General features: G+C 42.3%; 1 protein-coding gene across 3 annotated transcripts in view; it reads left to right on the plus strand.

The window, feature by feature from the left end:
- lamc3 (laminin, gamma 3) overlaps window positions 1-18,566 on the plus strand; it is a 163,315-nt gene that overhangs the window by 24,493 nt on the left and 120,256 nt on the right. For all 3 annotated transcript variants that reach the window (XM_083793995.1, XM_083793996.1, XM_083793997.1), the window contains exon 3: window positions 13,420-13,550. In XM_083793995.1, coding sequence (XP_083650121.1) covers window positions 13,420-13,550 — 131 coding nt within the window. The remainder of the gene's footprint in view (window positions 1-13,419; window positions 13,551-18,566) is intronic.

Consider the following 18,566-nt stretch of genomic DNA (forward strand, 5'->3'; position numbering starts at 1 on the left):
AGCAATATAGACGTTTTTCTTTTTTTCTTTTATTTAAAAAGAATAGCAGATCTACAAGCCATGAGCTTGTATATCTGCTATTTTTGAATTGCAGAAGCATAAAAAAATGGTTAAAGTGAATGATCGTGATGCTTAATTTCCTTGTTTTGTTTTTAATTCTCAATAGGCCTACAGTAGCCTATGTAAAGCATTTTTTGTCTTCTCTGTGAGAAGGGGCTATAATATAGAATTGTACGTACTTGCACTATATTACCGGTAACTAATTTAACTGGGGACCCCTTGGAACCCCTCCCCCCCCCACCCCTCAAGGACCCCTGGGGGGGTGAGAACTTGAAGTGAACCACTGTTTTAGAGGTCGTCACAATAACAACATATATATTGGAAGATAAAGACAAAAAGGGGTCGTGTTTGGGAGGTTGATAATGGCGACATAATCCCACACGTGTGTTCCACGCGCTCCACCCGCCACCTCTTCATCAATCATGTCGCGTCGGTCGGTCCTCATGGTGACATCAATCAGACGCGTTCTGATGTCGTTATTTGTCACCGTCTGACAAAACGGTCAGGGATTTAATTTATACACTGCCGTCGCGCGGCGGTACGTACGTGTCACTCTGCCGGACATATAGCAGACCTAAAGCTCACGAATGTGTTGCGAAGCGACGCTTTGTGTGCTTGTAGATCGGCTGTTTTTGACGCCTGGCGGCGGCAGCGTGCATGTGAAGTATACGGTAAACCGGTGCTTAAACGCGCAGCGACACCGTCTAACAATCTGTTTCTAGATGTTTGCTTGGAGTGATGCCTTACTTCAAAGGGCCCTCTGTTGGTATGTTTGTAAAAGCCAGCTGTTTTTTCCCCCCGTCTTTTTCCTGATATATACACTCAGAAGATGAATGCTGAGGCATGATGAATTACATTTTAATTTGCTCACTCATCCATTAAAATGGTTTGTCTCTCTCTCTCTCTCCCCTGCCAAGCCTTCCAAGCTCTCTCACTCACATTACATGTGCATGCACGCACACATGCACACTGCACTCTTTGTCCCATGGAACCTGTGTGGTGGCAAATTGGAACTCTATTGTATTGAATGACAATGAGTAAAAGGTGGGCGGGCATGCAGGGAAGTACGTACATACATATTGAGAGGGTACAAACCTATAACCAATTTATCCATTCTGGACGGGAATTCCCTTCCCTGGAAGGTAACTCTCTTCAGACAGGTCTGATTTGTTTTTATATAGATCTGTTCTTTTCACTACTATTGTTTGACACTATCGTATGACAGTCAGATTTACAAAAAATAACAAGAAAAAAGAGGCTAAAAGTTGAGTGGAGATGCAAGGTTTCTGCCCGACAGTAACAATATATTGCTCTGTGTGCGCGCGTAATCATCTATTTATGCTTATGAGCACGTTCATTAGACCATACACATAGTTAGCATTTTGCAAAGGCTGACTCATTGCTAGTATATTTGAGGCCTAAGCCTATCCGTAACCCATTAAAACCTCAGGCCGATTCTACAAAATGTCTTCAAAATCAGTAGTTCTCAATCTTTTTTGTGCTGAGGACCCCCCAAAATTATATGCATTTGGCCGCGGACCCCCATCTGAAAACGTTTTGTACCTGGCTGGGACCCCTAGAAGATTTGTGTTTAAAATAAATGCAATGTGTTGTGACGGGATGTAAGCTTTTTGAGAACCACTGTTCTAAATCCTGAGAGTTTTCTGGAAAAACTAACTTTTGTTGCTATACCAGTGGTTTTCCACAAGTGGTCCTTGAGGTGGTCCCCAGCTAAATGATGGAGAGTTGGTAACCAAATGGACCATTTTATATCTTTAACTCTTGAAAGAGTTATGGTACATTATTGTTAAACCTCTGCATTACTTAATTTACAAGAAGGCTACACAATTACAGAATGTAGAAGAATAGTTATTTTGATCAATGTTTGCCTGTTATCTCTCCTAATGGTACCAACATCAATACAGCATGGATAGTGGACAAACTATTATTCAACGACAACAAAATATTCTTTAGTTTTGGCTCTGTGAGGCAAAAAGAAGTCATCAAATGGTAGTCCGTGGCTCAAATGCTGAATAAATAATCGGCCTTGATATGAAAATGGTTGAAAACCACTGTTGTATACAATTATTAAGTACACAGATGCTTTCCTGGTGTTAGTGGCTTAAGTCAGCACAGCAAGCAGCATGGTATAGTATTCTGAGGTAATTTCAGGGGACAGAATGAAAGTTAATTAAGCTTTTGCTGGGCTTTGCACAAATAATAAGTTATGGGCTGACTACTAATTAACCTTTCGGGAAACTGCTTCTTCTTCTTTTTCCTTTCCAGTGCAGCAGACGTGATATCTACAACTATACAGTATGTGTCTGACTCGCATTGCCGAGCATAACGAATAGCTCTCTACCCTATGATGATAGTCGCTGATGATTTGTGGGAGCGCTACTTGTCATGAATGTCGACATGTAGCACGGTTTATCATTTCATAACACATAATATTACCGTACAGTATATCGTTGCTGTCCGTATCTCCATATTTCAACTTTTTAAATGTATTTATGTTTTTGGTAAATTAATGCCTTAAGACTGCAGAGGACTATAGGTTCACTTGTTTTTGGGGGGATTGTGGATTATGGTTCGTAATCCCTCCTGGTGTGATTGACTGACAGTGTGATGTGAGTTCTTGTCCTAGTCTAGTCTTTATCTTGTCTTGTTTTTCTTTTGTCCCTGTCTTTTGTCCTATAGTCTAGCCCAGGGGTGCCCATACTTTTTTAACCTGAGAGCTACTTTCCAAATGACCAGTCACCAGCTCAACAAGATCTACCCACCGAAAACATAATACCATTGCTGAAAATGGCGGCGCTGGCATTACATTTAAGACAAATGCACTTGGAATGGGAAAGGGGAGATATGGAATAGGTAGAGTTGTATTTCATTTGTAATCTACCGGCATTTGTGCGCAGCAGCACTCTTGAAAACAAAGTATTGCATTATGGGTTTGAGCTGACAGGACCTTTTTTATGTCCGTCAATCAAGTCAACTTAATTCAAGTTGCAGATGCCAATTTAGTTTTTATATTTAAATTAAATATTCTTTAGAGGCATGTTATGTGATCTATATACTGCACAGCCTTTGTGATCTACTGGTAGATCGCAATCTACCTTTTGGGCACCCCTGGTCTAGTCCATTTAGACCTGAGGACGATTCTACAAATGTCTTCTAAATCCTGACACTTTTCTTGAAAAACGTCAGTCGTTCTCATACATTTTCATGTCAAGGACCCCCAAAAATATATGTAATTGCCCGCCTGCCCAATATGGGACCCCCCAGAAGCAAAGATTTGAGTTAAAAATGTTCGCTCTGAAATAATATAATATAATCAAAGATTTGCACTACATTTTCACGATTAAAAAAAAATACAGATTATAGACTTGTAGGAGGGGGTGCTTTTTTCACCCACTGGAAATATACTTTTAATCAGTGTTTTCTTATTGGAAAAAAATGTGCTGAAAATGATGAGCTATGATAAAAAGTTGTCAAAATGTCCCACCTACCTCAAAACGTTCAGTGTGGCTGACAATTTACTGTCAGCCACACTGAAATGCACTGCAACATGTCATGAAGTAAACCTGACCCCATTTAGAATTCTTATGTGTGAAATGCTACACACAGTAGCTACACAAGTTTGTTCTGTTGAAAATAAGAGAATGAATGCAATTTTCAATTTCAAACCTAAAACATGTAAATGCTATAAAATGTTTAAAAGCTTTTTCATTTTCTCCTCAATTTAGTCATTATGCCAATTCCCCCATAGTCCCTGATGTTGTGCAAACTGCCAAATTACTTTATTGTAATCTTTTGCTTTGTTTATAGACTTTTTTTGTTTAATTGTTCTGCATCAGTTACAGATACAGAGGCTCACAACACGTCACAACATAGCACCATGCATTGTGAAGTTTGCAGATCAGCTATTAACCAATCTGCGGAACCGAGTCAAACTAAATTTAAGTTCTCGTCACTTAAATTATGATTATTTTGGGGAGACACGGCCTGAAAAGTTTGGGATCCCTCGCACGGTTTTAGTTTTTGCTCTGAGACCCAAATCCACACTGTAAAACGCAGTGTTCATTTTACTCTGACTCTGTGAGTGTCAACCCACAATAAGGTCCATGTCATTCGGTTTGTTTCACTGTGGGTTACAGACCCCGTAGCAGTCCTAATGTGGACGCTCTGGTGGTCCCCGAACCAGATGTTGAGAACCAGTGATATAAGGGTCTGTAAGTGGTCTAACCTTTTTTTGCTTTTTGAGGGCAAAGAGTGCACCGAAAATGAACAGAAGCTTTTATTGTATTATGTATTGTATTGCCTCTGTCTCGTGTTCAAAACCTCATATGTCCAAAACTGTTACAGCTTTGCGGTGCGTTTTTTCGCGCTTGTCGATCTGCTACTTTTGATGAAGTAAAAATGTGGACATAAGAGATTTCTTCTGCCCCGACAGCGATATTATAGTTCAGTGAGATATATGAGTATATAAGTGAGATAATCAACTCCTAGGTGTGCGTTAAAGAGTATTTGTTAAGGCACCTTTCATAAGCGCCCACTCAGACATCGCGTCTTAAAAGCCTTCCTAACACCCCCCTATAGGAGCTGATGATCACTTACTTTACTTACAGTATACCAGACAATAATAACTTAAGCAACAGTGAGTGAACAGTGGGGAGTGTCACGTGTGACAGCATGAACATTCCTTTATATTCCATCAGCTGTGCTCATGCTTTATACTACTACCACTCGATTACTTATATTGCGATTTGTATTGCACTACACTACTACACTAGCATTAGTTACATGTTACTTTGCAGATTTATATTGCTAGACTTGTGCACGTCGGGCACCGGCCTACTTGGGAACAACTTGACAAGTTGGGAACAATGCAAATGGGGAATGCATACCCCACCCTAGTATCCAATACCTGTTATATCTGTGGTCATAGCACCTGTTTTAACCTAGTCTGTCTGTCTGTCTGTCTGTCTGTCTGTCTGTCTGTCTGTCTGTCTGTCTGTCTGTCTGTCTGTCTGTCTGTCTGTCTGTCTGTCTGTCTGTCTGTCTGTCTGTCTGTCTGTCTGTCTGTCTGTCTGTCTGTCTGTCTGTCTGTCTGTCTGTCTGTCTGTCTGTGTCCCCTTTGTGCCCATACATGGAGATCTCTATCTGTCTGTCCTTGTCCCTTTTTGTCCATACGTCATCGCTGATGTCATCAGTATATGGGCATATTATGGGCAGAGCCATAGAGTAAGACAGAGTTATGCAAACTCCGTTCACTTCATTGAGCCAGTCATTCCAATGGTGGCTTTTCTACATAGACTTCTATTGAGCATGGGGACAACCGGAAGTTTACGGAATGCATTGGAGTCTATGGGCTCGCGCAAGTACATGAACCACGTGACCGGGCTGTTTTCTGCCCCCTCAATGATTATGGGCCCGCCTGGCCATATATGGGCATATGGGGGGATCAACTGTTGTGGGTTGTCCTTGTGCAGTGTTAAACATCTATGGGGAATGTGTGGAGATTGTCTGAAGAGTGCAAACTGACTGTGATGGGCGCTTTCACATCTTGTCATTAAGTTAACAGTTTTGTTCCAAGATCTCCCTGCCGTGTTTTCACTAACCTTTGAATCCCTGTATGACTCAAAACGTATTAAAAACGCGGATTAAACAATGAACATAACTTGTGAACGGGAGGGAAGCTGTTCTACAGTCAATGAACTTGTGTAACTCGTGTTCAGGAGTCAAAGTGTTAATGGCAGAGCTGCAATTTGCCATTGGCAGTCCATATTTAATAATGGACTGTCATTTGTGACGTCATTTAGACTTTTCTGTGTGGATGTATGGGTGTCGATGGCAATGCGGCTATAGTTGCCACCCTGCCTTTAACAAATGGCAAGATGGCCGTGGTCTGCATAAGGTGGGCCCATGCCGCCCATCGAACTCTAGGTGTGAGGACAGCAGTCCAAAGCCTCTTGTTTTAAGAACTCCGAAAATCTTGTGAAATTGGACATTCCGCATACTATGTCCTGATGTTTTGTACTTTTACAAAGTAAAATGTTTAACTTTTTACTTTGTACTTTAGATTTTTTACCCGAGAAAAGAACAAGGAGTACTTTTTCCTCCATGGCAGCTGTACAACATTTAATTGTGTTTCAACACAACAACTTTAAGGATGATGGATGTACCGGGAAAGCAGAGAAGGTAGAAACAGAACATTGTGCAAGGCAGAGCATGAGAGAGAGACAATAACCTCGCTTTCGGACAAAAAAACTTCTATCTCAGCTTTTTCATCTTTTTTACCTTTCTTTTAATTTAATTAATCCTATTTTATATTTTGTTGCAGTGGTTCTCAAACATTTTCAAGTTAACGACCCCTAAATGGATATGTATTTGGCTGTGGACCCCCATCTGAAAATGTTTTGTGCCAGGGACCTCCAGAAGCAAAGATTTTGTTAGAAAGATTCACTTTAAAAATATCGATCGATCGACGAGATAGATCATATTCAAAGATTTGCACAAATTTCCAAGATTTTTCTAAAATCGTACCTGTGCGAACTGAGTGGTGGAACAACAACACATTGCGAGCTTGTGGATCTCCTTGTTGGCAGAAACAACAAACATTTTGGGGAAATTGTCCTTCCTATAATGACATGCCCAAAATAGGGACAAAGTGTTTAAAGTGCTTACGTTTGTGAGGTTTTTATACATACAGAATGTACGAATTTGTCTGTTTTGGCGGAGAACGTGGGACTCTATCCGTGTTTCAATGTAGCCTCGCGTAGCCAGACGAATCTGCCATTGCAAAACAAATTGCCCCAGTGATATTGTCTGGCTACGCGAGGCTAGACCCCTCAAGGAGATGGATTGCTGAGGCGGTGCGCAACACCTATAGCATCAGCTCCCAGTACTTATACCACACTCTTAGTTACCCAAGCTGTGCTACTCATACGTTGAGTTTTCAGTACCCGGTAATGAACCCAGAACCCAATTGTCGTCCAGAGGCAATTGGCCCTTAGCTAAATCCCACCCCAAAAGCGATTGTCCAAATGCCAATCCAAATAGTTTCGCAACCGTTGCTATGCTGGGCACGCTTTCGTCACCTCATAGCTCTGTCAGTGTTATATTGCATGGCTGTGTTGTTGAACACATACACAGCTTAACGTCGGGAAAGTTACACGGCAGACCCACCCAGGTGATGGCAATAATACCAATCAACGTAGTCTTACCATTCATTACAAACTCGTCGTTGAAGTTGATTGAGTTGGATACTGTTTCTCCCTCTAACATTTCCTCGTATTTCTAGTTTATTGAAATAATGTGTCATGCACATTTGTCCAGTGCATAGCCTACTGCAGACCTGGTTGACTAGATTTAGAAAACATTTTGAAGTCCTATCTACTGAAATGATTTATATGGAGAAATCCCGCCATTTAATGTGCATGATGCATCTCAATGGGCGAGAAGCACAGCTTGCCAAGTCTCCTCTCTTAGTAACCGTTGCTAACGTGCCTACGGGTTGGGGGGGGACTTGGCGAAGGGCTAATTAAGTAATTACGTTTATTCAATTTACAGAAAAGTAAGTTTTGGACCTACAAGGTTTCCCCACTGACGGCAGTGCAGGTGGAGATGAGTCTTCTTTTGGTCTCCACATTTCCTCACCCAGAATGAGAATGAGTAACCCACTTATCCAGCAGCCGTCTGTTGCTCTGCTCTGACCTCTTCACCTCGAGGTGGATCCTCCAAACCGTTCTCATCATTTTCTTCCGTCCCGTGGTTTATCAACCTTTCCACCCCTCGTTTCATCTCATGTCATCTTGAGAACAAGACCAAAAATGAAGAATGGGCACCCGCTCTGCTTCCGAAGCAACATCCAGGGCGTCGGTGTAGGTGCAGAATCATCGGCACCACATTAGCCTGAGTGGAGCAACAGTACTCCTATTCTGCTGCACTAGAGCTTACTGTCAGTGGTGGAAAAAGTATCAATAAGTAAAGGTTCCGGTAGTACAAAAATATTGATGTCAAAATGTACTTAATGTACCAAAAGTAAAAAAGTGCTCATTTTGCAGAATGTCCTATTTCACAAGCTTTTGAATGTATTAAAATATTTGGTATAGGACTGATGTGGTTAATTTATGTTTTGTAATAATCACTATCCCAAGCTAAAGTTATGAGTGCACTACTAGACACGTTACATTACTACTTAATGGGTTAACGCCATCTCGGTGAACCAGGGAAACCAGACAGATTTCTTTCTTTACGTACGAGCCCCTGAGTAGGCCATAGTAAGAAAAATAAATGATCTCTTCCGGACGAGATAATTAATTTTTCCTACCATGGCCACTCATCTTATCTTGTCCGGATGAGATATTATCTTATCCGGACGAGATAATTTATTTTTCTTATCATGGCCACTCAGGGGCTTCGGTGAAGGGTAATGTAAAAAAAAAAGTTGTGAGTTCACACAATGCGCTTAGAGCTTGTACAGTAGATTGGCTATTTTTGGCAGGCGACCCACCGTCCTACGCTGAAGAATAAATCCAGCTTACAATTTACAATTTAGGCATTTAGCAGACGCTCTTAATCCAGAGCGATTTGCATTAAGCAAGAACAAAAAAGCATGGGAATACATCACATAAAAACATTTATCAAGAAACATGCGTAAGCTAAGAAAGTAACAGTGGATAATGAAGCTATACATATAAACTATACATCTATGCTACTATGCTATACATATGTACTATGACGTGCTATGACTACATGCAATGCAATTATAGTGCTGTCTAGATAACATGCTATAAGTCTGTATCAAATGCTATCTATGTCTACAGAAATGCTATCTAAGGGGGTGGGGTAAGTGCTATGGGCTTAACACGGGCTTAACACACTCTCGGTGCATTGAGAAAAAACTGGAGAGATAAGGTTACCAGGACCTGGACCATACGGTATACTGTGTAGACAGAAGAAAATTGGGGCTTTAGCAAAGCATGGCACAGGAAAGCAAAAGGGTCACATAGAAAAAGTACCATGAAGTTGAGTGAGTACAAAGGACAGAGAAAGTTGGGAAAAGAAATGGGCAGACCACAAGGAAGTATACAGGGGGCATATGGGGTTATATACGGCTGGCAGGGGGACGAGCTGAAATAATGAGGATGATGTAAGAACAAACCAAGGGGATTATGCTGGAGGAGAAATCACTTATTGTGGAGGAAAAACACTAACAGAATAAACGCGAGAAAAAGAGAGACGACACTGCAGCAATATAAAACTTGGCAGCAAACAAATAATGCCCCTCCTCCCCGTATCATCTCCTCCTACCCCTGATACGATTTAACCAATTTTGAGCGAGAACCCCTTTTGGTGGTTACATACATTATGTTATACTTTAGCTATTGAAAAATAGCAGACCTACAAGTTCATAGCGCGCCACGCCACCGAGTGGCGCGCTATGAACTTGTAGGTCTGCTATTTTTTTTAAATCGAAGAACGACTGACATAGAAACATAGCTTTTTCAGAAAGCTGTCGGGATGTAGAAGACATTTTTAGAATCTGATCTCAGGTCAGAATGGGTTAAGCTACCATGTGTTGTGGATGCTCTGCCGGGGAACAGGAACAGGTAGACAGGACAGAGTTAGCGGGAGGGGGAGAGAAGGAACACTGCAAATAATGGAAGGTAAAGAATAAGCCAAGTACACGCCTCGGCGGAGTTGAAGATAAAAATGGGGGTCAAGTAAGGTGAACGTGAAGGAAACGACACGCAGCATCTGTACCTACTGCTGATCAGAGAGAGAGAGGCAACTTTTTTAAACGAATGGCTCCGGAGAAAGTTTCTGTCTGTTTCTTGGCTGGTTTATTGGGGCTTTGGTAGGAAATGTTGAGAGAAAAAAAATATATATAAAGCCTGATTTAGAAATCAGACGATCTTTAAGCTCACAGCGCTTTGCGTCGTCACACGCTGTGAGCTTGGAGATCGGCTGGTTTCGACGTGCGACACCGGCACGCGGAAAAGTACAAATCACCTTTAATCCAGTGCTTTTTTGGAGCTTGTCCCATGAGACATGCTGAAACTAGGTGGAGCGGGAGGGTGGAACGTGCAGGGCTCCAGACTGAAGACGTGTGCAGGGAAGAAGGGGTCTGCACACGATTCCTGCTTCGTGCTCCATATTGCGGTGTCCTGGCAAAGCCTGTGGGGAATCCAATAATCCTGTAGAAAGCCACCTTGCCCGCGAGCTCCATTACTCTTATAACTGAGCGATTATGCTTTTCATATTACATGCCATGGAACGAATCCTATAATTGATCATGAAGAGCTGAAAGACTAACATAATCAAATTTAATCACGTTGAGCTCTAGTCTGTGCCTCCTAAAAGAGATCGTCTCTTTCGGGTGGAAACCTCACATCCAAAACTATCTTCTTTTCGGGATTCAGATTCAGAAAAGTAGCAGACATACGAGCTCATAATGCGGAGCAAAGTTACAGTAGCTTGCGGATGTGCTACTTTTGATGCTTTTGTTTTAATTTACAAAAAATTAAATAAACTATAACAACTATAACAAAGTTAAAATATGGGAGATAAGGGATTTCTACCCCGACATCGATATAAAAGCTTACATATTGGTCTTTGTTCGGCGGCAGCGGCGGCGGCGTTGAATAACAAAGTGGCTTAATTTATAACGTGAAACACGGAACACGGAATGACACCTCCTCGGAACCGTCCAAATCTCTCTCTCTGCAGACACTTGTTTGGTGTGATGTATCACAGCTTAAAGGAAGCCCTCGCCGCTGCAGTAAAACTTTATTACCAATTACTCTTTTAAATGGGCTCTGCTTCTAAAGGGGCCTCTTCTCATTCTGCCGAGCCAGACGGGTCATGGGCAGTGTTGCCATGTCCGCTTATTATAAGTGACTTTGGGCTTGTTTTTCTGTAGTCGCTTGCAAATATTGGTGAGGCTTGTTTTAAGTGTATAGTTGCTTATTTGGGCTTTCTTGTATGTTTTCCTGTGAACTTGTGTGAACTTGGATCATTTTATTTTAGAATCGGCCTCACAGGTCTAAATGGTTTAAAGTGCTCGTGCGATATATTCACTTTTTGGGTCTTGTTTTCATAGACCTGGTCCCAAACTCTGGCAACACTGGTCATGTTCTCTCCGTTTGAAGGATGCGGGGCACTGTGGCTTTCTGGACGCACCCTGTGTGGTCAGATACTTGACATTCCGAGACACAGGTCTGTCATGGAGCTCACATTATTGTAACATCTGGTCTAAATAAGGAATGTGTGTGTGTGTGTGTGTGTGTGTGTGTGTGTGTGTGTGTGTGTGTGTGTGTGTGTGTGTGTGTGTGTGTGTGTGTGTGTGTGTGTGTGTGTGTGTGTGTGTGTGTGTGTGTGTGTGTGTGTGTGTGTGTGTGTGTGTGTGTGGAGAGAGAAACTTAAGATATCTCCATATACACAACATAAACCAGGATGTATGAAGTTTCAAGTTAGGCATAATGTGCATACAGTACAAACACAAAGGTGGTGACTGTGACAGACATATGAATATGAATGAGAAGACTATATTAGAGTGCCATGGATTATTAACCGCTTGAGCCCTAAGCGTCCCTGTTCTGTGATCACAGCCGCCACACAATGTGAGAGATTTGGTGTAGAGGGGGGGGGGGGGGGGGGGGGGGGGAGGAGGGGGGGAGACCATATACCATATGGACGATGCACCAGGGGTCATTAACAGTGATGTAAATAGGTTTTTAATGTAATGAGTCCCGGGATGCAGGGATGGTCTTTTAGATGAGTCCCAGGGACAGACTTGGTCTTGTCCGTGACGGATTTGGGATTTTCCTTCTTTTTTTTTTTACACCATTATAATGTTCTTATTTTGATCATAAGATCAAATGAAGTCTCCAGGTCTTCTTCAGAATATGTATGATAATTATTTACTAGGACACTATGGCATTAGAAGTCTGACTACTAGTACTAGTGGTTCTCAAATGTTTTATTTGCAAGGACCCCCTTAACTATTAAATGGAACCACTGTTCCATTTGTACAGTCTCAGAGTTACAGACCTGCATGCAATCATTCATCAGGGCTAGCTCTTTGTTTCTGTTAATATCATCGTCCACTAGTTTTATATGTCTGTGGCTAAATATGGAACTTTGACCATAATGTCCACATTACTAGAGATTCCTCACATCTAGAGTTAGTTCTGGCTGCCTATGTCACACCGCCGATCGGACCTGTCATGCTTTGCCCTTTTATGCACATATATGGAGATCGCTGATGTATTCGGTACTATAAGAAGAGAGTCGCGACACGCTTTGATCTCGCCGCAAAGCGGGGTGATATGGGTTAATGCTATAGTTCCAAATATTGGAACTATCCCATTGAAATAGAATGAGCACTTCCGCATTCCATTGTTGCGAACGCAGTGATTGCGAAACGCAGTGAGCACTAACTATGACAGCAAGGGCTGAATGTCTGTGTGTCCCGCTGTTACACCACCCGCCCGCCACCAGAGGGCGCAGCTGTATCACACAAAACACACGCACGCACTCTCACACACACACACACACACACACACACACACACACACACACACACACAACTTAACTTAAAAAAAACTTAACTTAAAAAAAACTTAACTTAAAATGAAAAAGAAAAAACTTAACTTAAAAAAAACTTTAAAAAACTTAACTTAAAAATAAAATCTTAAAAAAACACAAAAAAGTGAAGTTTAAAAAGAAAACCTTAAAAAAGTATGTAATTTATTCTAATTGTTATTGCCATTTACGAGCTGCGTTCGCTTACAATGGGAGTCAACGCTATAGTGTCGTCACGCTCAGATGTCCCCTGTGTACCCATACATGAATGATTTGTTTGTGCCTGATGCCATGACGACACATTGAGGGGAGCACAAAGAAGAGAAACATAATATTTTAATAAAGTTCACTAAACCATCACAACCAGGTTGCAGAAGAGCGCTGTATATCGTAAACACTGAAAACACCAAATTACATGTTGTATTATGCGTCAATGGTGGTCAATGATTTAACCACTTGAACCCTACAGTATATACATTTCGGCCATTTGAAAATAGAATTTCAAAAGATTTGTATACATTATATACATTTGAAAACTTGTGAAATGGTACATTCTGCATATTGAGTACTTCCAACGTTTGGTACTTTAAGGACATTTTGATACCAATACCTTTTCTATTTTTACTCCAGTAAACTTTGAATTCCGGACTCTTACTTGTAACATAGAATTTCTATATTACACGTACAGTATTGATACTTTTACTTCAGGTGGTGCAGCAGACGTCCACCTCACCTCTCTCTCCCACATGTGCCTCTGTTTGTGTCCAGGAGTGGGTGACAGCCACCGACCTGCTCGTCTCCCTGGACAGGCTCAACACCTTCGGAGACGAGTTCTTCAAGGACGCCAAGGTGCTGCGCTCCTACTTCTACGCCGTCTCCGATTTCTCCGTGGGTGGCAGGTAAGAGACGTGTGAGGAATTGGCCCTCCTGTGAACATGTCACTATACAGATACACATGCCGCCTCTCCCTCCCTGCAACGCGTGAAGACGGTGTCTGTCTCACTCCACGCTTTGCCCCTATTCTTTCTATTTTCACCTGCACAGTCCCCAACACTATAGTGTGGCTCCGACAAGATAACTTTATATTCACTGTTGTGTTTTCTTAATTTAAAATAAAAAAAGCTGAACTCGTATAACGGATAATGAATGAATGTGGTAAATACTCACACGCATTCTCACACCTTAATTGCTTAATTACGAGTCTAGGAAGGATTTGACCATCGGTTTGATGAAACGATCGAGTGGCGCGATGACGAGCACAGAGGATTTAATGAGCTTAGTGGGATGTGTTCTCTATTGATTGCTTCTCCAAGAATCAAGTCCTTATTTAAACGGGATAATTTTTATTGGGTTCTTGCCGGTAAAGTGCACACACTATACACACACACACACACACACACACACACACAGCTCTGGTTCCCGCGTACCCACATAAATGAATTAACACACAGAATCACCTGGTGGTGACGTAATCACTAATCAGTATAGCACATCAGTATGCAACTCCAATGGCGCTGAGTCGACCACTCACTCAGGGGTCAACTCCACTTCTGACGACGCGCTTGCCTTGTTTGAACCCATGAAGAATAAGACCTGATGCCGATTCTAAAAATGTCTTCCAAGTCCTAATCTAATCATTTTCTGAAAAACGTATGTCATTGCCAAGGAATCTCAAAATATTTAGGAATAGCCAAAGTATAAAAATAATTCAATTAAAGTGGTTAAAATGATTGTGATGTTTTATTAACTATACTTTTGCTGGGGACCCGCTGGAACTCCCCCTCCAAGGACCCCAGTTTGAGAACCTATGTGCTATACAGTGTAGCTAAAATCTAAAATGACATGGGTCCTTTCCCGGTTTTGGTGGGTCAAATGATTTTACCAGGCTCGTCAGCCTATTACGGGTTGGGACTCGTAATGGGATTAGGTTATGGTTAGAGTTGGGTTAGGGATAGGGTTAGTTAGAATGGGGCCAGTCGCACCAACGGGACGCAATAATGACATGGCACCGCAAGAACAGCTTTCCAGGGGGCAAGATTATTAGCAGGAACGCTGAACAGCGACACATCAAGGGAGAGCTGCTGTCACATTAAATGGGCAACACAAACGGTTGATTTTGCCCCCAGCTCTTCACTGGTCTCACCTGAGAGCGAATACCATTGCTGTCAGGCAGAAACCTCTTAACTCAAATTTCTTTTGAGTGATGCAACCACTCCTATAGACAGCTATGTGTGTCCCTGCCTGGGTCCATCTGTCCCTGGCTGGCTGCCTTGGTCCATCCGTCCATCCAGCCTAACACACACGCACGCACGTGCGCACACATACACTCGCACACATACAGACTTCCTTTCCTGTTTACATAACGGACAGCCCTCTTCAATCCAGAGCTTTCATCCTGCACAGCAGATCGTGTGACTGATAAAACATGCCGTGTGTCTGCCTATAATCCCCCCCCCCCCCCCTGTGGATTCCACAAGTAGTTATTATTATTTTTTATTCCTCACAGTAATCAGAGAGGACATGGACGCACTTTGCCATCGCAGAAATAAGTGGATGGTTAAGTAGCTGAGATGGAGCCTTCATACAGAGTTCAAACGTGATCTGACACCTGTCATAAACACTCACGATGACGGCGGGCGAAGTGACAAATGACCTCAAATGTCACAACACCTGGGGGGGAGGGCTCTGCATGACAGCGTGGTAACCTCGTGCCGACAGCTTCCGTATGACTCCCCGTGCGACTGACTGCCAGTGACACCATGCAGTGGTCAGTGGTACATGGGTTGACAACTAAATTGTGGAGAAAAAGGGGGTACAAATAATTGTCTTCTCTAAATTATATATACTAGTCCTTACCCGTTGTATGGACAATTTCCCCCCATAAATATATTTAATTGCTCTTCATTTTAACTTGTATAATATATTTGTATACACACAGATGTAACAAATATACGTGGAGACATTTGAAAGGTGAAGATGCCTGTGGAACCCCCCATTGAATGGCATTTGTATGTCTGTTAAATGTGAGAGTGTAAATGGGTCAATTGTATACGCTGTCTCTGAGTTACATGAGACCCCCATTACTATTGTAAAAGCAGTAGCGAAACTCACACACACACACACACATACACACACGTGCGTTGCGAAAGTAGCGAGACACACACACGCGCGTTGCGAAGGTAGCGAGACACACACACACACACACACGTGCGCGCGTGGCGAAAGTACACACACACGTGCGTTGCGAAAGTATAGCTGCGTGCATGTAGCTCATGTGTACGGCACGGCGAAGGAGGTGGTGAGGAGGGAGCGGACAGTGTGGTGTCGAAACAGATGTTGCGCGGAAAACTGTGTCCCAGTATTAATCAGTGACCGTCCCAAAATGCAATTCACTTGTGACACTGGTGACACGTGATTTCCGGGGAGAGGAGTTTTGCCGCCCTGTGGCCGCGGGGGGTACTGCGCCCTGGTGCGTTTGTAATTTACTAATAAATTCATTAATAATCATTAATGTGTCAAATCGAAAAAAGGGCTTCGTTACGCCCTCCATATTCATATGGTCAATGCCTGTGGGAGTGATTGGTGCAGGCATTGAGGAGCTACGGCGTTGTTTCTGACAGACACACACACACACAGACAGACAGACAGACAGACAGACATTGTTAGAATTATAGTATGATGATGATAGTATGATATATTATGTATTACTGTTATGAGTAGAGTAAGGTATAAAGCACGTTTCCCAAACTGTGGATCGGGACCCATCCTTGGGCGTGAAGCATTGTGAAGCTATGCTACTGTACTTGTAGATCCTACATTTTCACTGGTTTGGTTCCCGGGCAAATGTCACATTATCTTGAGCTAAGAAGGTTGGGAACCATTATCACAGATGATACTGTATAGACAGTATGCAGCCATACTGTACATGCATTGGGTGTATGGTTAGAAGAAATGGCAATGGGATGAGGCAGTTGAAATAGAAGCATACAGTATATAGCACAACAGATGTACAGTACATGAGGCTAAAATAGCTGCAGATAGATGACATGTAGGTCTCACAAAGGTTGCCACAGAGGAATAACACTGTCAGTGCAGACGGAAGCATAGCCACATCATGAACCCTTGGGAGTCCCTATACTGTATATTGTGGCCTGCATGGGCCTGCTATTTCAGACATTTGTGGAAATAGGTGTAGATTTGGCGAACATTACAAGATCACAACGTATTGTTACATTGTGAGGTTGTTGGATCGTCAATTTCTTATTTCACACATTCTTATAGCCTGCACATCAACTGTGGTTATATTGATCCATATAGCTCAAATGAACAGATGCTGGTCGTGCAATGTTCAGCATCGACACCCTCCAATGTCTTTCTCCTCACAAACACACAGGAGGACACACATTCGACACAGGACACACATTCGTATAGCCTGCACATCTCTTCTCAGACACTGCATAATAATCTGGTATTGAAATATTTGTATGTATATTTAAGTAGCACTGGGAGTGGGAGCCATATGGCCCATAGGTCAGGACTCAGGAGATTAGCCTATAGGCCCCATGGACATGGCGCTAGTATGTCACCGCAACATGACTTTCCCGCATTAACCCACAACGCCCAACGCTTAGCTGGGTACCTTTCATACTCTTTGGAATGGTCACGGTCGAGCTACACCAGGCATTTCAAAGCGTGCGTATGTTGCGCGCGTACAGTGCGTTTGGAAAGTTCCAATTAATATCAATGATACCAGCTACACCATGGGCACGCGGATACGCGAGCACCACATAGGCAGACTCACCACATAGGCAGACTTTAAACTAGGACTGAATCTAATACTCGGTGTGTGCTTATGCAGGCTTGCGTACATTACGCGCATGCACACACGCTTTGAAAAGCCTTGTGTAGCTCGGCCGTAACCTTGATGGCTCCCCAAGCTGCTGTAGAATGGCTGCTCACTGCTCCTATAGTAGGATGGTGTAAATTCAGTGGACAAATTTCATATCATTTCATATAATGTGCAAACATTAAAAAAAACACCCCAAGGAGTGGGTATCCCACATGGTGTTTCTGAGCACTCATAGACACAACTCTTTCTACCTCAATGGCCTGGGACCCTCTAACCACAAGGCCTCTTTAGTCCCCGCTTAACATAAACAACCTCCAATATTTTTCTCATCACAAACTGAAGGACACATTCAGGGCCTGCACCATCTCCCTCAGCACCTGAATAATCTGGTATTGATTTTTACAGGCCATATTTAGTGTCTGTTTTAATAGCGGTGAGGGAGTTCAGGTGAACTTCATTTTCATTAGTCTCTCCTACAGTAGCTGGAGGGATAATGGGTGAAGGAGGAGGATATAGTTCTGAGGTTGTTGTTGGAGCTTTGACCACTTCGGTTCTGGGGACGATGCCGGGCCCATTTTTGAATAGTACTAGATCACCGGTTACTTATGACCAATATTTTTGTCAAATTGAGAGAAAATAAGAAATAATTGATTTCATTTTTTCTCTCAAAGAAAAAGGGACACAAATTGTGTTTTTATAGATATAAATAAACTCCCACTACACCTTAGATACTAGGCAGCCTCTTTAAAGCACAGCTCAATACCTATTTCTTCACTCTTGCTTTTCATCTACTCATTATTTACGCCTGATTCGCTGCCATTGTTTGCTATTATCTTCTTAATGGTGTTTTAGGTTCTTTGCTATCATTTTAATGTTATTTGATGTTTTTGCTTTTATTTGCTGTTTTATGTTTTTGCTCTGTAAAGCACTTGAATGCTATATAAATAAAGTTGTATTTATTTTTTATTATTATTATTACCATACAAAAAATATGAAAAGCAATAGGTATTTGGCAAGCTCACAATTGTGAGCTACTTCGGACACATTTCAGTTACTTGTCCGCAAT

Source organism: Protomyctophum parallelum (genome assembly GCF_964188405.1).
Source record: "Protomyctophum parallelum genome assembly, chromosome: 21".
In the NCBI taxonomy this organism is placed as follows: Eukaryota; Metazoa; Chordata; class Actinopteri; order Myctophiformes; family Myctophidae; genus Protomyctophum; species Protomyctophum parallelum.